Source organism: Crinia signifera, chromosome 9, assembly GCF_055691185.1.
Source record: "Crinia signifera chromosome 9, ASM5569118v1, whole genome shotgun sequence".
Classification (NCBI taxonomy): domain Eukaryota; kingdom Metazoa; phylum Chordata; class Amphibia; order Anura; family Myobatrachidae; genus Crinia; species Crinia signifera.
Genome location: NC_139225.1, coordinates 150,498,769 through 150,522,619, shown reverse-complemented (window position 1 = coordinate 150,522,619; position 23,851 = coordinate 150,498,769). Strand labels below are relative to the sequence as shown.

The 23,851-nt window shown below is 49.6% G+C and overlaps 2 protein-coding genes across 4 annotated transcripts in view; one reads left to right on the top strand and one right to left on the bottom strand.

Moving 5' to 3' along the window:
• Nucleotides 1-12,895: 12,895 nt before the first annotated feature.
• On the top strand, nt 12,896-13,516 carry RNF225 (ring finger protein 225). Its single transcript, XM_083160810.1, has one exon. The coding sequence runs from the start codon at nt 12,896-12,898 to the stop codon at nt 13,514-13,516; it is 621 nt and encodes a 206-aa protein (XP_083016936.1).
• Nucleotides 13,517-19,748: 6,232 nt separating this feature from the next.
• The window catches only part of GABBR1 (gamma-aminobutyric acid type B receptor subunit 1), an 86,789-nt gene continuing 82,686 nt past the window's right edge, over nt 19,749-23,851 (bottom strand). For all 3 annotated transcript variants that reach the window (XM_083160267.1, XM_083160269.1, XM_083160268.1), the window contains exons 21-24: nt 23,233-23,360; nt 22,603-22,731; nt 20,943-21,086; nt 19,749-20,332 (exon numbers count right to left, since the gene is read on the bottom strand). In XM_083160267.1, coding sequence (XP_083016393.1) covers nt 20,105-20,332; nt 20,943-21,086; nt 22,603-22,731; nt 23,233-23,360 — 629 coding nt within the window. In that variant the 3' untranslated portion in view covers nt 19,749-20,104. The remainder of the gene's footprint in view (nt 20,333-20,942; nt 21,087-22,602; nt 22,732-23,232; nt 23,361-23,851) is intronic.

The window sequence follows — 23,851 nt, the reverse complement described above, 5'->3', positions numbered from 1 at the left end:
CTGTAGGATGTTGCATGTGTCCTCAGTGAACGATGTGCTTACATTACATAAATGGGTAAGAAGCTGATCGGACGGAACGGTGACTGCGGTTGCTGTACTGCGTCTGCTAATCAATCTACAAATAATGACATCACCACCTTATAGAGAAATATTTAATAAAGATTATTGTAAAGATTAGACAATGCAAAAAGAGAGATTGCAGCTTATCTGGGTGAGTGCGGTGTGACAGCGGGACAATAGGCGACATTCTGCGGAGTGGCCGCACGCTTGCCGGAACCCCGGTACAAAGGCCTTTATTCTGGTTGGTGCGGTCAGAGCCGCACACGGGGCTCTGACCGCACAAACCAGTCCCCGCCCACCCGACGGATCGCCACGGCCGTCCGTACACGGACGGCTGGCGATCCGTACAAAAATGGTGGAGGCGTACGCCTCCACCATGGTGGGAGCTGCCCCCTGCATTCGATGGTCGTCGACCATCGAAGGCAGGACCGCACGCCGCGGCAGCTCCCGCAAGCTCAGACCACACGGACAATCGTCCGTGTGGGAGCTTGAAAGGGGGCTGAAAGCTGACATCCGGCGACGTCAGCTTTCCGCCCCCATGTCATGGTAATGAGGGCGTCATGCCCTCATTACCATGCATACGCCCCGCGTTTGCATGGGAACGCCCATGAAACGCGGGGCGTACACATAGGGAAATGAGGGGCTGAAGCCCCTCACGCCCCTATACGCCCCCTTTGCGGCGGACGAAATCCGTCTGCGGCGAAGGGGGCTGCACATGCGCAGAATGACCTCTGCGCATGTGCAGTTTCAAAACATCGGCGGTACGGCCGCACGCGGGCCGTACCGCATAGATTAGAATAAGGGCCAAAGAGCTGATCCTAACGTGCTATTCAGCAGGTGGGTGTGTCATTGCCAAAGGTCAGGAGCACGTTCAACTCTCTATTGGCTGATGTCAGCACATATTTAATTATAGTAATCATGCCTGAGAATATTATCTGCCATATCAGAACGACCAATCATGCATATCGTGCTCACCTGGTCGCTCTCGCGGGTCTCATGTAGCATCTTCTGCTGATACCGCTTGCAGCCCCGTGCATACTGATGAGGGACTGAACAGTGATTGGTCCATTGTTCATTTAACCTACCTGGTTTGTACCTGCAATCTGACACGGTGCAGGGCAAAGGGAAATCACCATGACCCAGCAGCCAGATCGCCAATTGTTCTGATGTGTACCCACTAAAAGCATATGTATGGTAGAAAAGAAAGAACATCCTGTGTACTATATATGTATACTCAATCGAACATGGCATCAATCAACAAGACTTAGATAAAGGCCAACTGCGAGCCCATGGCATCAATTATCAAGACCTAGTTGGGGCCCAAATACCAGCCCATGGCATCAATTATCAAGAATTAGATGGGGACCAACTGGCAGCACATGGCATCAGTAATCAAGACCTAGTTGGGGCCCAAATGCCAGTCCATGGCATCAATCATCAAGACTTAGATAAAGGCCCAACTTACAGCCCATGGCATCAAACATCAAGACCTAGATAGTGGGCAACTGCCAGCCTATTGCATCAATTATCAAGACCTAGCTGGTGGGCAACTGCCAGGCCATGGCATCAATCATCACAACTTAGTTGGGGGCCAACTGCCAGCCCATGGCATCAAACATCAAGACCTAGATAGTGGGCAACTGCCAGCCTATGGCATCAGTCATCAAGACCTAGATAGTGGGCAACTGCCAGCTTATGGCATCAGTTATCAAGACCTAGCTGGTGGGCAACTGCCAGGCCATGGCATCAATCATCACAACTTAGTTGGGGGCCAACTGCCAGCCCATGGCATCAAACATCAAGACCTAGATAGTGGGCAACTGCCAGCCTATGGCATCAGTCATCAAGACCTAGATAGTGGGCAACTGCCAGCCTATGGCATCAGTTATCAAGACCTAGATGGGGGCAACTGCCAGGCCATGGTACAATCATCAAGACCTAGATCAGGGCCAACTACCAGCTCATGGCATCGATCACCAAGACTTAGATGGAGGCCAACTGTCAGCCCATCACCAACAACGCAATGCCTAGTTGGGGGCCAAATGCCAGCCTATCACCAACAACTTAACATATCCAAATTCTCCTGCCAATGACACACTAGAAGCCCACCTAGACCATTGGTCACTGACACCAGTAGGGTAGAATCGGCCTAACATGTGTATTCAAATGACTGTTTGCTCCAAAACATAGAAAAACAGACAAAAATGGGCATTCAGACAAATTGGTTAAATCAATTTATGCAAATTACTGTTTTTGTTCATTTTCCGTTTTTTTGTTAGCAAATGGTTAATTGTAATTTGTTCCCAGACATTACCAGATTTTCTTTCCTACCAGCCAGATTGGAAAGATAATCTTATGTGTGTTTCCAGGTTTACGGTTCTTTCCGACAAGGAAGCTGACAACTGAAAATGGGTGGGACGGAAACAATCACAGATACAAAAGACCTCCCAGAAACAGGAACATTAATAGGAAACAACACACAAACCTCTGACAGGTATCAGCTGGTCAGGAGCCTTGCTTCACTGCTCAGTGCTGGCCTAAGGACGGTGTATGGCTGTTGCAAAGCTACTTGGCACCATGGGCACTCTACTCAGTGCTGACCCAGGGAAGGTGTAGGGCTGGTGTAAATCTACTCGGCACCATGGGCACTCTACTCAGTGCTGACCCAGGGAAGGTGTAGGGCTGGTGTACAGCTTCTCGGCACCCTGGGCAAAGCTTCAACCTATTGGCTTTTCCCCCAACCCCACATGGCTACCAATGCCCATTTTCCCGGCCCTCAAGTGAAAGTGTTGAGGTGGCGTCATCAATGTGCCTTAAAAACCCTTATTGGTTACAATTCCTACAGCAAGCATCAGAATTATCAGGGTAGATACCATGGAGCTTGGTGGCATCAAAGTCCCAGCTATAAAAGAATATGTGGTTTCTCTAATAAAGACATCGATGAATGATGTCAGGCCATGTCTCTGGATCCATTGCTCTCCTAAGTCTGATATCTATTTCAGATGGTTCCATCTCAGTAACAGTGGTGGAGAGTAGGGTAATATAGAGAGCTGTCCGGTGAATAATGTCGTTCGGTTTCCAAGGCAGGCCTGCACAGTGCAGGGACAAATAGGCCATGTTGTTACCACATGGCTAGGGAGTAATCGAGTGGAGGAGGAGCTACAGAGGAGCTATGGAGGAGCCAAAAGAGGAAACTCAAGGGATGACCATCTAGCACTGCCTTGAGTTACGCTGGGTAAATGGAAAATCGGTACTTATGTAATATCTGGGCTCCCGTTTTTCTTATGAGACCGCGTCCCCTCGCCACGCTTCGGGGATGGTGGCTCGCTGCGCTCGCCACACTATATAAAATCAACTCCATGCTTGGTTGGATAGTAGGGGTATGCAAAAATGGGGTGCATTTAACATGGGAGCCCAGATAATACATAAGTACCGGAAAATCAAAGGGGCTATTTACTAAGCCTTAGATAAAGTACTAGCCAATCAGCTCCTAAATGTAATTTTTCAAACACAGCCTCTAACATGGCAGCTAGGAGCTGATTGGCTGGTATTTTACCTCCATCCAAGGCTTTGTACATAAACCCCTTAGTTCCATGAGGTGCTTAGTTTGGTTCCATTGACTTAAAAGTTGGAAATGGCTGAGAAACAATGATGTTCGATGAGCTAGTTGGGAAGTGACCAGAGAGGACACATTTTGGTCAACGGCTTATGGTCAGTGCAGACGGTAGGATCACCGACCCTGGGCAAGTAGCACCACAGGACAACTGTATAGTGGTAGCATGTAAGTAACCCAAGTAATCTCGCACATTATACGCTCAGGGATGTCCTTACTTCCTGTTTCCTGGTGTCCTCGCATTGAGTTCCCCTATGTGTGCACATGATAAATATAGGATCATAATAACAAACAGATGGTGGAAGGTAAGTGCTGAGATAGGAGGCGGTCCGATGCACAGCGCCAAACAACCTGGTGCTGCACCAGTGGGACATGTCCCGCCCAGTGCGCAGGGAAGGCCCGCCTACTATTTGCAGTCTCTGCTGTGACCTAGTCATAGCTGTAGTAATGTACAAGCATAGGTGAAATTTGGAAGCAAAATAAAGAAGTAGAAATAAAGGTGAAAAAACACCGAAACGAGCCGCCGTCTCCCCCTCCTTATGTCCCTGTAATTATCTTGTTCTACAAGATGTTTTGTTGTTTTCTACCACTCTGTAAAAGTATGTGACTGGCCTGACCAGTCCACATTCCTTCCTCCGCCCCATACCCCCCCAACTCCCCAATACCCCCAGCTGCCGGCGGCTGTGCATACGCAGCCACTGATCCATAATCCTTTGCTCTTGGAGTTTGGCCATTTTTCATGAAAACTTCCATTACTGGCCCACACTGACTCCAGGGAAGACCTGACACATACTGTAAGGCCTGGTTCAGACCTGACCGATGGGCTGTGAATCTTCGGAGCACAGCGATCAGGTAAACAGAGTCCCCGCCAGAGTCCCCTTCCCACGCCCGCGGCTGTGAATGTGTTGTAGCCAATCGCAGTCACTCACCATCGGATGGATTTCCCCATTCGCAGCAGCTGAGTACATCTAGACTTACTCAGCGCTGCAGTGGCCATGGGGAGATAACATTAGTGGCCCTCCCTCCTAACAGCCCAACCAGTGCAGTCCTGCGATAATCGCTCGGGTACAGCTGTACTCACTGTTATACACACTCGTAGATGGAGAGGAGTTTGAGTGGAGCAGGGCACCATACAGCTCACCAACCGGTGCAGAATGCAGTGGTGCCAGGGTGTGGGGGATGCTAATTACCTGGGCCCTGGCTTGTGGGAGGGGCTCAGGTGGAGTGTACGCTCCCTCCTTCCTACCCATCAGGCAACTGCATGGGGGGGGGGAGTGGGGGGGGTTTGTTGATTGCATTTAGATTAAGCGAGGGCTGTATAAGCATGAGGGCATTTAAGAGCCTTGGAATTTTTGTGATTGTCCTAATAAAGTTAGTTGAAGAGTTTCTTACCCCATAGAATTCAGTGATGTTATGTGTAGCCAATCAGGTGTAGAATGGGTGGTAGCTTATGCAGGGGTATATAAAGGGTAGTCAGGTGATCCTGCTTCCTATTTGAGTCTGGATTCCCACCGTCCCTCCCTTGCTTTCTTCAATTACCACCTGGCCTTTTGGCCTTCACACAATTTGGCTTCACAAAAATTAATTTCTAATTGGCGGGAGGGCACTCTCGACCAGCGGTCAATTTTGAGGTACAGGAAGTCACTGTGCGGTATTGCCACCCTCTGCCAGGACGGCTGGTGAGTCCTGCCCCTGAGGGGGAATGATGGCCACTTCCTTGAACTGTCCTCACCATGCAATAGGAGAGGCGGTAAGACCGCCACAGTGCGGGCTGTGCCTTAAATTCAATGGGGGGCAGTTCATTGCCCTGGTTACAAGTTGGGGCGTTGTAGTCGCCTCCATTGTTAACATTTATGACTGGCTGGTCTCCAAGCGCTTTCCTGGCCAACCCTTTCAATAGGGTCATACCATCAATAAATACTGTTGACCTTTTAAACTTACGCAGTTGTTTGCTTAGCTGTCCCCGGCGTGAGGGGAGAGCCAGGCGGCAGGAAGGTGATGGAGACCCCCCGCACACCAGAGTACAGGTATCGCGGGGGGGCTCCGTCACCGCATCGCGATGCCAGCCGCATATGATAGTACATATGCGCTGGCATCGCGGCGGACAGCCGGCGAAGGGCGGCGATGTATTTTAGTACATCCCGCCCTTGAAGCTTAGTGTATCTGGCCCACAATCTCAAGATGGCTCCCGCACATGCTCAATTTGGGGTAACCCTAAACCTTGCCGCCCAAGCTGACTGGCTAAGTTGCCTACTTCTAGCACCGTCCGTGTATACTACATCCGTGATATTGCGCACGGCTTACACCTCATACAGACTAGCCCGGTCGAACAACCCGGAAAACAAATCAGTTACTATATATATATCAGTACATATCACAGGCTGCAGAACCTGTATTTCTTTCCTACTGTACCTGTCAACCCGGGATCACATTTTGTTTTCACAGTTGACGGAAATATTTCCATGTCATTGTCCCCCAGCGACAGGGAAATAATTGAGAGTCCACAAGACTTTAGCACGTCGCTGAGAGACTTGTTCCCACGTCACCTATTTGCACGTCTAGAAGTAGCGTTGGCAGCTATTGGTGGACTACAAGTCCCAGAAAGGCCTGCAGGTCTCTGTATGCCAGGAAAGTTCGCCAACCTAGAGATCGTAGTACCTATCCTGCTGCTGTGGAACTACAAGCACCAGCATGCCCGCCTCTGATTATACTTCCACGTCATGAGTCGCCTACCTGTGTTTGTATGATAACAGTCAATCTAGGGTCAGAATGGAAGGTATCTGGTGTGGATTGCTGGGATTTGTAGTTCCACAGCAGCTGGGGAGCAGCAGGTTGTCCACCTTTGGGTTAAGCCTGGACTGTAAGACACGTGTAGGCTGACAGCTGGCAAGGCGCAGTGGTAGTCTATACCTGGTACACTGCATTGTCAGCATTGCATAAGGAAAATGACTATCAAGACTGGTCTCTGCCACCCTCTTGTGGGAGGGCCAGAGTCGTGGTTCCTGTCACCCCAGCAGGGGAGGTACCATGTCACGTACCTGCTTTCTGTGTGCGTCAGTGGGACAATTGCTATAGGTGACAGGTCCCTTATCATTGCACCTGCCAGGAGGGAGTGAACAGGTACGAAGAAGGAATCCGCACTAGGTGAGACTTCCAGACAGACAGGTTCTGTGAGATTCCCAGAGCTGCACCGGCCCAGAATAGACAGCCTGCAAACTGTCCGTAAGCGCTGGGTAACTGCTAATCAGAAGGAGACTCTCTCAGGGATGAGAGGTTGGAGGCACAACAGAGCGAGGTATGACAGAGCCAAGGGACCGCTGTGAACAGAGGCACTGAATTATAAGAGGAGGTAAGAGATATAGGAATATCAATATCGGTCGGTTTATATACAAGAGAATGTGAAATGCAGAAGTGGAGACTGGTGACTGGAGGTCAGGGACAAGCCTTAAAGGCAGATAAGAGGGTGTGCAGAACGGGCAGTGCCAGCACCTAGGAAAGGTGCAGTGATAAGGAGGCTGGCACGGAGCTGGCAGTGCCAGGGTGAGGGCAAACCCAGGGGCTGGCACGGAAATGGCAGTGACAGGGTGAGGGCAAACCCAGGGGCTGGTGCAGTGATAGGGTGAGGGCAAACCCAGGGGCTGGTGCAGTGCCAGGGTGTGGGCAAACCCAGGGGCTGGTGCAGTGACAGGGTGAGGGCATCTATAAGACAACAGGGGCACGTATAGGACCATCTCCCCGTCTGACGGGTACAGTGTACCGCACACCCACGCAGGCCGGGGCACAGGTGGGACCTTACACAGACACCTGCTGTTTGTAAAATTCCATTACGCGGGAAATAACCTGAGTTCACAGCGCCGCAACGTGTAATTATAACCTGATATTTATAGAATCTCATCTGATATAAAACATCCACTTTAAATGATAGCTAGCCTACAGGCACGTCTGCCGTCTCTCTTGGCAACGATAAATCTCTAAATGCCAGACACTCACAAGCAATAATCTATATTTTTCCAACCCGTTGGTGCATAATTTCATATCTTTATTGTAGAGGCGGTGGGGGGGGGGGGGGGGGGGAGAGGGGGGGTTTGGGTATGTGCATCATGGGGTGTATGCGCTGCAGAACATACCCCAGATTCCGGAGTGTATCTATAGATATATTTACTGCATGCAGGTACGGGTAACGCAGTGTCATACGCAATCATATACCGATCACACTTATCACATTAGAGGTGGAACGGATTGCAATGGGGTGCATGTACTCAAAGCTTAGTGGAGGGGGGTCAGCATATCTGGACATACCGAAAATGCTGTAGAGGCGTACAATGATGATTGATGATACAATGATGATATTGATGAGGATGATGATGAAGAAAACGAAACATGTACATACATACACACCTGCATATGGGAAATATACCGCTTATTATGTGAACATAGTTCTGAGTTCTGGAGCAAAATACAAGTGCCGAATCCAGGGGTGGGAGGGGTGAGTAAGTGGCAGCTTCCACCAAACTTCTCTGTAGCCGCTATCGCCATGATGAGACGGCCATCATGTGACCACGCAGCATGAGATAAAGGCGTCTATTTACTAAGCATTGGCGAGAGATAATGTGGGGAGAAATACGTTACCCACCAATCAGCTCCTAGCTGTCATTTTTCAAACACAGCCTGTAACATGGCAGAGAGGAGGCGATCCCCATCCAATTTATCTCTCACATAGGGGGTTATTTTGGTTCACTCTTTCTGACAAATTCCTTCTTAGATTGACAAAACCATGTGCACTGCAGGTGGGGAAGATGTAACTTGTGCAGAGAGAGTTAGATTTGGGTGGGATTTTACTGCAAAGTGAGATCTATATTGCAGTGTAAACATAAAGCAGTCAGTATTTACCCTGCACAGAAACAAAATAACTCACCCAAATCTAAATCTCTCTGCACAAGTCACAAGTCAATGACCATCGCATCAAAAGTATTCGATAGTAAAAAATATTTTTATGATTGGCGCATGCGTAAAAAATATCTTTTTTGCGCATATGCAAATATCTTCAGCCTGGCCATGCATGTGCAGAAGCATTGCAACGTGGCTGGCTGGTAGGTAGGACCATCGAAAAAAACATCAATTGTTTAACATTCGATGCTGACAAACATCGGAATGTCACCATCGAATGGTAAAATCGCTACCATTGAAATAAAAACATTGATGGTAGTGAAACATTGCGGTGCAATGTCCATCCCTACCCATTAACACTTTAGCTTCTCACCAGTGCCCTGCCCCGGGGTGACCGGCTTTCCACAGCTTTTTTTTTTTTTTTGGAGGTCCCGCCCCCCAGATTCAAACTTAGTATTAGGGACTCGCCAGAGACAAGGCCACCTAGACGCAGGGGCGTTTAACCCTTTGAGTGGCAACAGCTCTGTGAGAGATGTGTCAAATATCTGCTAAAAATTCCAGCATCGCTCACATTTGTTATATAAATTCAAATAAAAATTGCTGTGTAAAATAGATGACATTTCCCATATAAGGTGACATTACCGGTCGTTATGATGAATTACAATGTTTGCTTGGCAATCTTCACACCTGTTTTGACAAATTCACTTGGCACTGAAAGGGTTAAGAGACGAGGAGGCCCGTGTATCCCCCTCCGGCGGGGCCCCTTCCTTTCTGCCAGGAGCAGCGCTGTGTAGCACTACAGCGCTCAGACCCTACTGCATATTCGTATCGCTGCTGCTGCCGCCGGCATTAGTGCAGCATTATAGAGTCTGGGCACTGGAGCGCTCAGCAGGCTTGTTCATTGTACATCGCCCAACGCACGTATGAACCAGGAACAGCCCCAATCAGCCAGGAATTGCAAATGGTTTTATCTGTGAGTTTAGCGCCAGCCGACAGATCATTCTGACGCAACGTGCCGGGCTGCCAAAGTCCACTGCACTGCTAGGTTCCCCTTTAACGCCTGGAAATAATGTGTAGTTCCATATACGTATGACCTAGGGTTTGCCCACGGCTGCGGCACTCACGGAACTAACAGGTGCCGCGTGTAAAGCATCTGGTTTCTCCTTTATTGCTCCTCTCACTGATGTCACATGGAGAGAACACCTCAGTTACTTCCTATGTCACTTAGCTGTACAGCAATGCCATCCAGATTCATCCAGTCGTTTTTGCCTAATGCCGGAATGAACCGTCTCTGTCCCGGAAGGTCGTCCCAAGCCTTAGGTCTACATTGGGAAGGGCGACAGTCAAAAAACATGAGTTTTTTGCATTTTTCTTGTCCTAAATGTTGACACAGTAGACATGGACAATGTATAGGTGTAGCGCTGCGCTCGCCATGCTTCGGGCACGGTGCCTCGCTGAGCTCGGCACACTATTTTATTCTACCACCATGCTGTGGTGGATAATAGGGCATGAAATACCGCATGTCGACCTTTTGATTGTCGACCTTGCCATTGTCCACCTTATGCTTGTGTCGCCTTCTGGCCCTGTCGACCTATTTCAGGTGTCAACCTAAGGCCGGTCGACCTTAATAGGGTTAACCTAATGACCGTGTCCCGTCACCGCTGGATCAGGCGACAGGAAGTGATGTCATTAGTCCACAGTAATTACAGAGGGCCGGATGGAATTAGCCGGTTAATTACCGGGTGAATTGAATTGCGTGGGCAGTTACGGCCCACAGGCTGCTGTTAATGCGGATTTATGTTCGTGCCTCATGACTCAGCCCAGAAAATGGCTGCCTTCAATGTGTGTAGGCACAAGGTTCGTATTACCAAAGATCACAACCCACAGATGTGCTTGGGACTAGACAAGATGGCGATATAATTCATCTATGTGATACATAGGGGAAAATTTAATCAGATGGGACGTAGCCTGCAGGAGTTGGGACTGGAAAGGGGAGGAGTTGGGACTGGATTGGGGAGGAGTCAGGACAAGAGGGTTTTCAGGAGTCTTTGTTTAAACTGCTCCTAAAAGAAAAGTTTAGAGGCCAAACATAACTGGGTGTGAGAATCAGAAAGTGAGCGATTTTGGAGAGTGTTCACATTTTTTTAAAGCGGCAATCATTTACACTGAAAAAAAAACAAAACAGGTTGATTTTGCAATGTAATTGGTTGCCGCTTTAGAAAAACGTTAAAACTCTTCCAAAATCTCTCACTTTCTGATTCTCACACCTTTGCCCTAGTACTTGCCTACATTTGAAAACGAGTTTCAGGGAGTTTATAGTTGGTAGCAGAATTTTGCACAGTGCCCCAGTGAGGGGGCGTGTCATGCTCCACTTAAAGGGCGTGTCTAATTCCATATATGGAGAGATTGTGAATGTGGCACCTACAATCGTTTGTGTGTACTGCTACATCTGAGATGATTCTTGTAAAATGACTTATATCTAAATGTAGATGAGCCCCAAAGCAGTTAATAAGAGCTACTATACAGTACTTGGTAAAGTGCTGGGAAATGGCGCTGATGATTCAATGTAAATGTATCTATCTCTCATTCCTTTTTCCCCCACAAATGTAACCTTGTAATGTGGGCTAGGTGACATGAGGGAGATTGCTAGACTAATGAGGGAGAGAGGGCGATTGCTGCTATGTCAGGGAGTCTCCTGCAGAATGCAGGAGGGGAGGTAACTATGATGTAACAGTGTAATGTGGGCTAGGTGACATGAGGGAGATTGCTAGACTAATGAGGGAGAGAAGGAGATTGCTGTTGTTTTAGGGAGTCTCCTGCAGAATGCAGGAGGAGAGGTAACTATGATGTAACAGTGTAATGTGGGCTAGGTGACATGAGGGAGATTGATAGACTAATGAGGGAGAGAAGGAGATTGCTGTTGTTTCAGGGAGTCTCCTGCAGAATGCAGGAGGGGAGGTAACTATGATGTAACAGTGTAATGTGGGCTAGGTGACATGAGGGAGATTGCTAGACTAATGAGGGAGAGAGGGAGATTGCTGCTATGTCAGGGAGTCTCCTGCAGATTGCAGGAGGGGAGGTAACTATGGTGTAACAGTGTAATGTGGGCTAGGTGACATGAGGGAGATTGCTAGACTAATGAGGGAGAGAGGGAGATTGCTGCTATGCCAGGGAGTCTCCTGCAGAATGCAGGAGGGGAGGTAACTATGGTGTAACAGTGTAATGTGGGCTAGGTGACATGAGGGAGATTGCTAGGCTAGTGAGGGAGAGAGGGAGATTGCTGCTATGTCAGGGAGTCTCCTGCAGAATGCAGGAGGGGAGGTAACTACGCCCTAGATCTGGGGATCAGCCCCTATAGCACAGAGTGACAACTCATACGACTAGGGATTTGATCTCAGTACACAAGAAGCAGCTGGTGCTGTGATAAATCAACTGTTCCTTTGTGCTATAATAGAAATAAGGTTTGCAGACATTCTCCATGTCCTGAAAATGTATGTAACGTAGAGCATTCAGCATTACTCCACTAGCATAAAAGGAGAATCCTAAATAGATGGCCTGCAAGGCACTGTACTCGGTCTACAAAAAGCCTTCTGTGATTACTGTACTAGCTATCAGCCTGTCCTTAATGTGAGCACTCAAACGGAGCAACACTTGATCAGGCACCATCTAGTGGTATCCGGTGCGCAAAACACTTGAATTTACCCCATAGAGGTGAGGAGCAGCACACGCCTTTTATCAGATAGGATGTTTCCCAGCATGGGCAAAACTCCCCTTAAAGTCCCTGTAACTCATAGCCAGGAATTTACTGAGATTGATCATTTCTAGAGTTATTGATTTGTATACAACAACAAGAATGCAGCCGCTACCCGGACGGTGGACCAGGCATTCCCAAGGCACACCAGCAGTGCAGGTTTTACTGATATCCAGGCTTCAGCACAGATGGTTTAATCAGAATCACTCAGGTACTAATTAAGTCACCTGTGCTCAAGCCTGGATATCAGTAAAACCTGCACTGTTGGTGTACCTTGAGGACCGTGGTTGAGAATGCATGCGGCGGACTATTGGTTGATGTTTTTATTAAGTACTCAGGAGATTGATTAAGGGCAAACATTAGTCACAGGGCTGTGGGCATCAGCATGATAAGCCTCACCTGCACACGTGTACAGTCCCTGCTTCTAGGTATACTTACATTACTTTGAAACTTTCTTTTGGTTTTTGGAATATTTTTGAAACACAATTTAAAAACAAACAAATTCAACCTCTCACCATGATGTTTATATTTGTCCTTTACTCTTCTCCTTTGTCTCCACAGGCCTGTGACGCGCCCACTTCATCATGGCAGATGAGCAGCCAGAATCCTCCCTGGATGGAGATGGACTCTCCGAGTGCGTGATCTGCTTCACGCCATACGACACGCTCTTCCACCTTCCCAAAGTCCTCACCTGTGGCCACATCTTCTGCCTGGAATGTCTCTCCCGGATCACCGTGGGTTCGACAGAACCGGAATCCCTGCCTTGCCCAGTCTGTCGAGAACCGACCTTGCTTCCAAAAAAGAAGGGCCCCCCAGCACTGTCCACTGACAATCACTTGTTGAGTAGACTCAACAGGTCTATCTCTTGCCCGGCTCCCTCCTTGAGGTTCAACCGGAAACGCGGCCTCTTGTATGTGCCACAAAACAACTCTCTAAACATTAGCTCGGTCAGTCTCAGCGTGGACCTTGGACGTCCGCCACCAGAGCCCCATTCTCCAAGAGGACTCTGTCTACTTTTCAGATCTGGAGGCTGTATCTTCTACGGTTCTGTTATTCTAATCGTGGCGCTAACTGTGGCATTGGTCCTGGCTGGAGTCTACATTTTTTACCTTCTTCCATGGCATTACAGCAATGCAGGCAATGGGTCAGTGAATGGCAATGTTACATTCTCAAATAATGGCACCATAGAAAACGGCCAACCCTGAACAAAGTCTTCCCCACTCCACCCATTAAAGAACTTTGTACGGATCTGAAATACGATTATCACTCATTGGACAGTTCACCAAAAGGTGTCCAACATGCTACTCAATCAATGACTGAGCTACTTTGTAAGGATGGGGACCATTGACCAAGCAGAACCTCACTGTGAATTCTAACTGGATGGGTGGCATGTTGGTGGACATTGGGATCGTGCATCAGGATAAAGGTCTATCTACTGTACCGGAGCGTCTTCTTCGCACCTTAGGTCTATGGACATCTTTGAGAAGCTACGTTTCCTTCATCCTTGCATTGCTGACTGAGACGCCTGGAGTCTGTAATCAGCATATAATACTGATGTGCAAGCTCGCAGTTATTCCAATGCGTTCTAATGAATGCTGCCTCATCTAAGCACTGCTATAATGAGCACAAAGCCATGAATGAGCCAATAAGTCTTCTACGGAGGGAGCTCTTTACAGACTCTCATTATTAACTTGCTGCTTCTGTAATGAGGAATCAAAGCTGTAAATTATTCTGAACAAGATTTTATTTAGCATCTAAATCTCTAAACAACTTACGGACTGTGGTTCTCCGATGTGGAGCGAGAAAGACTGTTGCCTTCGTTGATTTTGAAGACGGGGTGGCTGCTGACGAGGGCCGCTTCGGGTTACATGGGGTGGGTGGGTGGGTATGGGGGGTGGGTACTGACCATGAATTAGGGTTTGTGGGAATTATTTCTGCACAATGGAACCAGCAGATTCTCATGTATAATATGTGGTACCAGGCTTGTGTCTGGACTATTATATTGTCATTGGCCTTAGAATAACGGATTATTACGGGTTTTTATATTTAAATGACTGTTTATGATTTGTAAACCTGCAGAGAAAAATCCACGGGGCCTCATTCGCAAAATGCTGTATTCTGGTGCCACGTACTTTACTCGGATCCTCCCCACAATGCACTGCTTTCCCTAGAAGCAGGGATGCACGTCAATAACAAGGGACGTGTTGCGTAGTTGCGGTGGGTAACCGAGAACCCTCTTTATAGAGTGATCACTGTCTAGCTCAACAGCAGACGGTCGACATACAAGGTCAATACTGACAGAGGGTCGACACAGGCAAAGGGATGGAATGGAAAAGGTCAAAAACGCATGTCAACCTTTTGGTGTATCAACCATTCCCATGTCAACCTATTGCATAGGTCGACATTGACCTTTCAGTGTCGAACTAGACATTATTTGTAAGTCCTCTGGATCCCGGGGATGGGGTGGGAGAAGCGAGTTGGGCATCTTACAATGGGTCAATTCCATGCTGCAAAACATCGACCTCAGACTCTCACATGACCTCAGTGGGAGGCGTTGGAACCACGTAGTCGGACGCTGGCAGACATGTGCTCTTCACCCACCGTAGATCAATAAAACGCTCAGGATTCATTTAATCATAAAAAAAGCAGTGCAGAGTATTTTAGGAGGGGAAGGGATAGCATCTTATTTCCCAAATCCAGTGTTCGTGAAGCGGTCCCAAGGTGGACTTTGGTTGGGGTCAGTTTTGCGCAGTGCCCACCTTACATGAGTCTTCTGGCTTTCTAGGGGCACGCGGGGAGCAGGAGAACAATCTTTCAATTGAGGTCCATAGAATGAACGAGACATTTGTGCGCATTTCAAAATGCAACGCTCTACCTCACGGAGCAGGAAGCCTTCACTCTCTGGTGCTCTGGCTGTCTGTGTGCGCCGTACATAGCGGGGGGACGGGGTGCAGGATTGGGGGTGTTATTAGTCTTTGTAAGGTGAGGAAGACGGCATTAGTGACAGCGGGTTTATACAGTATATATGCATTGTAAAGGAACTTAACCATGAAGGGGGTAATCCTGCTATTAGTTTAATAGTGACTCAGCAGTTGCGCGGGCGCCTTCCACACACCAGGTCAGTCTAATGTCAGCATTATCCTTTCCTTTGTACCTAAGTGCATGTGGGTGCTTGTGGGTAGATGCGGATGGGGGGCTTGTGGGTAGATGCGGATGGGGGGCTTGTGGGTAGATGCGGATGGGGGGCTTGTGGGTAAGATGCGGATGGGGAGCTTGTGGGTAGATGCGGATGGGGGGCTTGTGGGTAGATGCGGATGGAGGGCTTGTGGGTAGATGCGGATGGGGGGCTTGTGGGTAGATGCGGATGGGGGGCTTGTGGGTAGATGCGGATGGGGGGCTTGCGGGTAGATGCGGATGGAGGGCTTGTGGGTAGATGCGGATGGAGGGCTTGTGGGTAGATGCGGATGGGGGGCTTGTGGGTAGATGTGGATGGGGGGCTTGTGGGTAGATGCGGATGGGGTGCTTGTGAGTAGATGCGGAAGGGGGGCTTACCCACTCTTTTGGAAGAGCCACCCAATTTTCGGGAGCCGTTCTGGGTGGAGTAAGCAGGTATGTGTAAAACCTGGACCGTTAGGGGTAAATTGACTGAAGCTTCTAAATATGAAGAGTGATGTTGCCCATAGCAACCGATCCAATTCTGTCTATCATTTCTCAATTGCCTTCTACAAAATTATAGAAATAATCTGATTGGTTGCCATGGGCAACATCATCTCTTTATATTATTAGAGGCTTTAGTAAATGTACCCCTTAGTGTGCTATGGGGGCCGAGGTTGGGAAGCACTGGTACAGAGGGAGAGCTGTTAGACAAGCGGAATGGGGCTTTGTGTACAGCGTTTTAAATAAAGTTTTTGGAGCTGCAGCAAAGGAGGATACAGAGGAAAATCAAAAATGGCCGCCTCTGACTAGTAATTCTTGGGAAGTAATGGTAACATTGCGGGTGGCTGCACCCATCTCTCTGTAATCCTCTTTCCTGACCCATGTTTTCTATGCAATCTCCGTTTAATAATATAAATGAGAATAAAAACTGTGCAATAAATAAACTCCGCTGCCTGTGTCCTGACGGCTCAGTTAGGGGTACATTGACTAAGATGGGAAGTTGTCCATAGTAACAACCAAAACTAGATGTGTATAACTTACACCATACTACTCCTACCCCTGCGGAATGGCCGCGAGGCTCCCAAAAATTGGGCCCGCCTCCTGGCCCCCCAGAAAAGTTGTGAAGTATCCCACATTTCTACTTTGACCCCCAGAAATTCGGGGAGGCTGATGGGGTCTGAATTAGGGCTACTGACGCGGCGACCTTGCTCCTGATTGGCCATAATAATACCCATGTGGGGTCAGTGTGTTGCATTAAATGGACGCTAGCCTGTAAAATGGCAGTTAGGAGCTTAAATGGCTGGTACTTTATCAACCTTCACTTTATCTCTCCCAGAGGCTTAGTACAGAGCAGAATCTCGTGACTGAGCCTGAATTGGCGTTATACACAGGCATAAACAGGCGCCAACACATTATTTACACCTGAGCGGCACGTGCCGGAACCCTGCTGTCAGGGAAATGCTTTGTACATGACAGCGCATGCAGGGTGACACACGTGAGTCACAACGTGGGAATCTTCATCCGCTCCAACTATTCCATATTCCGACAATCCTAAAAACAATTGTAATTGCTCAGTATGTCATTATACAAATGTCCTGTCATTAACACAACCTTGATCCTGAGCATTTGCGCATCGGATATCGGATGGTATAGAGATTAGTCAGTGACCGTTACACGGAATCACAATGATGTGTAATCGGGCCGGTGCATGTCTGCAATTCAGAAGGCAATTTGTATAAAGTGGTTCTGATGTTATCCCTTATAATCGATGAGTGTTAATGACATCACTAAGTAATGGTAACAGCAGACTGGGCGCTCACATGGTCAGTGATGTCACTACACCGGTGCAGATCACTATCATTATACACTATTATCGTGGTCACTACGAGATATAGACGCTTATTTCCACATATATATGTGTATTATAACAAAGGAGTTGTGACAGGGCATTACCAAGAGACCTAGCCCCAACATACCTCATCTTGTACGGTAAGGACATTACCCTGGCAGTACCCAGAGACCCAGCCCCAACACACCTCATCCTGCACAGTAAGAACATTACCCCGGCAGTACCAGGAGACCCAACTCCAACACACCTCATCCTGCACGGTAAGGACATTACCCCGTCAGTACCAGGAGACCCGACTCCAACACACCTCATCCTGCACGGTAAGGGCATTACCCCGGCAGTACCAGGAGACCCATCCCCAACACACCTCATCCTGTACGGTATGGGCATTACCCTTGCAGTACCAGGAGACCCAGCCCCAACCCACCTCATCCTGTACGGTAAGGACATTACCCCGGCAGTACCAGGAGACCCAGCCCCAGCACACCTCATCCTGCATGGTAAGAACATTACCCCGGCAGTACCAGGAGACCCAGCTCCAACACACCTCATCCTGCACAGTAAGGATATTACCCCGGTAGTACCCAGAGACCCAGCCCCAACCCACCTCATCCTGCACGGTAAGGGCATTACTCGGGCAGTACCAGGACTCCCAGCTCCAACACACCTCATCCTGTACGGTAAGGGCATTACCCCGGCAGTACCAGGAGACCCAGCTCCAACACACCTCAACCTGCATGGTAAGGGCATTACCCCGGCAGTACCAGGAGACCCAGCTCCAACACACCTAATCCTGTACGGTAAGGGCATTACCCCGGCACTACCAGGACACCCAGCGCCAACACACCTCATCCTGCATGGTAAGGGCATTACCCCAGCAGTACCAGGAACCCAGCTCCAGCACACCTCATCCTGCACGGTAAGGGCATTACTCGGGCAGTACCAGGAGTCCCAGCTCCAACACACCTCATCCTGCACAGTAAGGATATTACCCCGGCAGTACCCAGAGACCCAGCCCCAACCCACCTCATCCTGCACGGTAAGGGCATTACTCGGGCAGTACCAGGAGTCCCAGCTCCAACACACCTCATCCTGTACGGTAAGGGCATTACCCCGGCAGTACCAGGACACCCAGCTCCAACACACCTCATCCTGCATGGTAAGGGCATTACCCCGGCAGTACCAGGAGACCCAGCTCCAACACACCTAATCCTGTACGGTAAGGGCATTACCCCTGGCAGTACCAGGAGACCCAGCCCCAACACACCTCATCCTGCACAGTAAGGGCATTACCCCGGCAGTACCAGGACACCCAGCGCCAACACACCTCATCCTGCATGGTAAGGGCATTATCCCAGCAGTACCAGGAGACCCAGCGCCAACACACCTCATCCTGCATGGTAAGGGCATTATCCCGGCAGTACCAGGAGACCCAGCGCCAACACACCTCATCCTGCATGGTAAGGACTCAGCAGACCTATAGTGTGTGCGTCTCTGCCTCGTGCAGCCCTGCAGAGTACTCCTCTGCCTCCTGCATCCCTGCAGTGTGTGCCTCTGCCTCCTGCATCCCTGCAGTGTGTGCCTCTGCATCGTGCAGCCCTGCAGTGTGTGCCTCTGCCTCGCGCAGCCCGGCAGTGTGTGCCTCTGCATCCCTGCAGTGTGTGCTTCTGCCTCGTGCATCCCTGCAGTGTGTGCCTCTGCCTCGTGCAGCCCTGCAGAGTACTCCTCTGCCTCCTGCATCCCTGCAGTGTGTGCCTCTGCCTCCTGCATCCCTGCAGTGTGCGCCTCTGCCTCGCGCAGCCCGGCAGTGTGCGCCTCTGCCTCGCGCAGCCCGGCAGTGTGCGCCTCTGCCTCGCGCAGCCCGGCAGTGTACTCTTCTGCCTCCTGCATCCCTGCAGTGTGTGCCTCTGCATCGTGCAGCCCGGCAGTGTGCACCTCTGCCTCGCGCAGCCCGGCAGTGTGCGCCTCTGCCTCGCGCAGCCCGGCAGTGTGCGCCTCTGCCTCGCGCAGCCCGGCAGTGTGCGCCTCTGCCTCCTGCATCCCGGCAGTGTGTGCCTCTGCCTCCTGCATCCCGGCAGTGTGCGCCTCTGCCTCGCGCAGCCCGGCAGTGTGCGCCTCTGCCTCGCGCAGCCCGGCAGTGTACTCTTCTGCCTCCTGCATCCCGGCAGTGTGTGCCTCTGCCTCGCGCAGCCCGGCAGTGTGTGCCTCTGCCTTGTGCAGCCCTGCAGTGTACTCTTCTGCCTCCTGCATCCCTGCAGTGTGTGCCTCTGCCTCGTGCAGCCCTGCAGTGTACTCTTCTGCCTCCTGCATCCCGGCAGTGTGTGCCTCTGCCTCGCGCAGCCCGGCAGTGTGCATATTTTCCATCTGTTTGGAATATCTGACAAGTTACTCATTCATAAAATTAATAAAAAATAAATAACCAAACAATGAAAAAAATCTTCTCGTTATTTATTTATTGCAATAGCCAATCACAGTTTAGAAAACATGTTGTAAGTGCAGTGGGTGCAAATGACTAGATAATGAATGTTCCCTGAGGGGGAGAGGCTGGGCCGGGCTGGGGGTTACAAGTGTGGCTTCCGCAGGGGCAGGGATCCGTGTCTAGTGTAGGCCGATCTGTATAAAGTGCCGTATTAGATGAGACATCCAGGCTGGAGAGAGATGTGCGGAGACACTGAGGGGGGGGAGAGACAGACGTAGGGGGAGACAGAGAAGACACATCCCGGGAGAGAGGCCACACAGTGTACTGACAGGTATGTAGAATACGTGGCCGGGCTGAGCCGTGGCATCTCTACTTGTAGAGGAGATGGACTCTGCTCCCATCACAGCTGTTCCTCCCCAGTTTGTCGCCCCCCTCTGCCACCAGGCACCTTGCCAGGGGGAAGCCCGGCTGGTACAGAGAGGACACTGCCCCGGAGGAATTAGGGTAGTGATTGTCGGAGCAGTTTTCCCGTGGCGTGACGGACTGTTTCCTGCGGGAGCGCAACTGCTGGCGCAACTCCAGGACCCGCTCTTCTTTCTAGACAGGAAATGGGGAGATAGTTACAGAGAAAGATGCGTAAAGGTCCAGCGAGACACTGACTGCAGCCAGACACAGAGCATCGCGCTTCAGACTCCACCCCCTGCCTACATCCATGCGGCCTAATGTGCAACAGCTGTGGCACCCACTGTTAGCGCCCGTGCACACTGTGGGAATGGTTTACCTGCCAGCGTCATTTCTCTGACATCCGAATCCCGACTGTCAGAAGCCTGACAGGGGGATGAGCGCATTCGTGCCCCTTGCTGCTTTCGCCACACTACGGGCTCGGTGGCACGCCACCTATTCTCGGACCCCCACGAGGGAATATAGCACATGTAAGTCGGACTCCCGATGTCAGAGAAACAACCATCAGAATCCCGACTGTTGGTGAGTCATCCGGAACCCACCCGCTGTAATACTGATGCTCCCATCGTTGTGCCACATATGTAATACCGTCTGTCTCGGTCCCGCCAGCGCCTACACGCAGGCGCCGTAGTGGTTCTCTGACATTTTTTGCACATGCGCAGTTGCAAATTATCGCTCAGCTACATAAATATGGGCAGTGCCTGCGCCTCTGACGCCGGTGGCTGTGGACAAAGCAGAATATCACCTCAGCAATGATCCGGCCCAACTCCTGGTTCTCCCGCTCCAGCAGCCGAGATTTCTCCTCTTCGTTGTTGTTGGTGGATGATCCGGTCTTTAGCGTGTCCTGCTGCTCTGACTGCCACTCTCCTCTGGTTATCAGCCGCCTCATCTGTACGTAAAACAGGGGTCAGAGGCTGAAGCAAGGTATCATGGTCTCTGCACTTTCCTCAGCACGGTCCTGGCCTGAGGGATGCAGGACCCCTATCTGGGCGTCCATCCCACCATCGCAACAACTTGTCACTCATTCGGATTACTGTTGCTGAAATGTCTCCACCCAATGGTAGACTAATGTCACTGCAGGGGTGCAAATGCTACAGGAATCGGCCTGATTGGGGGCTTCACTGACAGAGATGGCAAAGGGAGTATTGCTCTGTACCACCGGTCTCCCCAAATAGCTGTCCTTTCTCCAGTATCAGAAGTTACTACAGTAAGTAATAGTACCCAACATAAGTGACTTCATTTGGAAGGGTAACAAGTGGGTGTTGTTACCTTTTAATTTTGATAGTCCAGTCCATAGGGTTTATATGTAAAGTCACAGCTTCCCAGAGTGTTTAAGCCTAAAACTTAAAAGGGCAACACTTTAAATAGCAAAATACCCCAGCTCTGGCTGCTAAGAACATTGCGCTTTAAAATGTTGCTCTTTATCATGTCAGGAAGCGGCAGCGCTTAGTAAATGAGCCCTTGTGAGTCAAACATTGAAATTCTTTAGGTGCAGTCCACGCAAATTTGGAGCCTCAATTATACTCGAAGATTTAAATTTAAATCAGGATTGTTTCTACAGCTAGAGTATTACTAAGCAATTCATATTCTACATACCATTTCCCTTCTCTGCCCAGTCCTGAAACTGGACAGCCCAGGCCACTAATGCTGCTTTCACACCGCAAAACCTGCTTACACCAGGTATTTAAAACTTTTTTAAAACGGGTCAGAGCAAGTTTAACCCCTTTCACTTTGCATGTAAATACCTGGTCTAAGCAGGTTTGCGGTGTGAAAGCAGCTGAGACATCCCGGAGATGCGCTGGGCAGTGACCTCTTGGAGGTATAGAGAGGGGATCAGGCACCAGAGCCCGCACCTAGACTGCCAGCAGGAGCTCCCGCACTGCAGGCTGGGAGGAGAGCTGCAGGATGCTGGAAGGGTAAGGGTAGGGGGTCTGACACTGAGCATTAGCTGGTCCCCTCTGAGCCAGCGCAGTGCATATTTAATGAGCCGACAACTCGTTACATATGTGCATATGTAATTAGTGGCTCATTAGATATGCACATATGTAATGAGCAGCCGGCTCATTAAATATGCACTGCACTGGGGACCAATAGTGCTCACTGCTGCCTGGGTACCGTTTCAGACCTGTTCAGACAGCAAAAAAAAACGGGTCTGAAACGTGTAGGACCCTGCTTTTTTTTACCGTTTTAAAATACGTTAATTTAAAACGGTAAATTCACTCTGCACCTTTCAGACTGCACATATTACCGTTTTGAAACTGTAAAAAAACGGCAATATACCGGTTAATATGTGCGGTCTGAAAGGGGGGGCCTCACAGTTCCATAAAAGACTGTAGAACTTGACGCTGGAAGTGGCGGAGATGCCCACAGCCTCACCTCATATTCAGATGCCACAAGGTTCTCACCTTAGGTACAAACAGCACGACCAGTGTGATATAGGCAGAGAAGACGATGGCGAGAGAGGAGAAGGCAAAGGAGGCATCTTGCTGGCTGCTAAGGATCATGGTGACAGGCGCGGTGATGAGACACAGGACCTGGAGAGCGATGGGGGAGAAGAAAAGAGATGAGGAAGCCTCAGAGGATCTCAAAAAGACGTGATGTAATATATTATATATATATATAAATGTATCACGTAGGACTCCTGTTGTCTTCCAATCAATGCTCTCAACACAACAAAATGATGACAGTGACTATGACCTGGGCGCAGATTAGGGCCACCGGGTGGTCAGCACTGCACAAACGGGTGAGGTCTGCTGACCATTGGGTTGCTGGAGTCAGAGGTGGTTGGACCTTTTTTTGTTTATTGGGTCATAAAATAAAAAGTTACTGACTAGTGTCAATGTCTCAGTGTCCATCGTCTCTACGTTGCCCAGTTACCATCTCATTACAGCTCTTGTATAGTGTTGGGTTATTCCTGCTCTCTGGACCCCTTTGGACCTGACTTTTTATACTATGGTGCAAGACGATTGTATATGTAAACAGAGGTCCACTGGCATCTCAGGGCTTATCTCTTTCCCGTCACTCGGAATACTCACAGCAACATTGTATATGGCCATCCCCACTGCACGATGGTCATTAATCTTCTCAGTGGAGACACTCTTTGTCTCGTAGGCCAGGAAAATACCGAGCAGGAGAAGGAGACCCTTAGAGCCATACACAATACCTAAATATCAGGCACAGAGGAGAGTGTCAGAAGACCAGATAAAGACTGATAGATGTAAATTGAAAGGGACAGAGAAGAGACTGATAGAAGTGGGGATGGAGGGAGACAGAAGGAGATTAAGGGGAAGATGGGACAGGGAAGTGACTGATAGAAGTAGGGAAGGAAGGAGACGTAAGGAAGACGGAGAGTAAGGGAAAGACAGGGCAAGGAAGAGACTGATAGAAGTGGAGAAGGAAGAAGAAGTAAGGGGGATGGAGAGTAAGGGGAACACAGGGCAGGGAAGAGAGATACATGTGGAGTAGGAGGGAGACATAAGGAGGACGAAGAGTAAGGGGAAGATGGGGCAGGCGAGAGACTGATAGATGTGGAGATAGAGGGAGATGCAAGGAGGATGGAGAGTTGGTGTTCATTCTAGCACCCGCTATCTTTGAAAACCCATGCAGTTCCTCTTCCCTGCCTGGGGTGTCGCTGTCTGCTGTGGTGTTTCTAGC

Coding starts and splice junctions, on each gene's coding strand:
- RNF225 (XM_083160810.1), top strand. CDS start 12,896: ATGGCAGATGAGCAGCCAGAATCCTCCCTGGATGGAGATGGACTCTCC.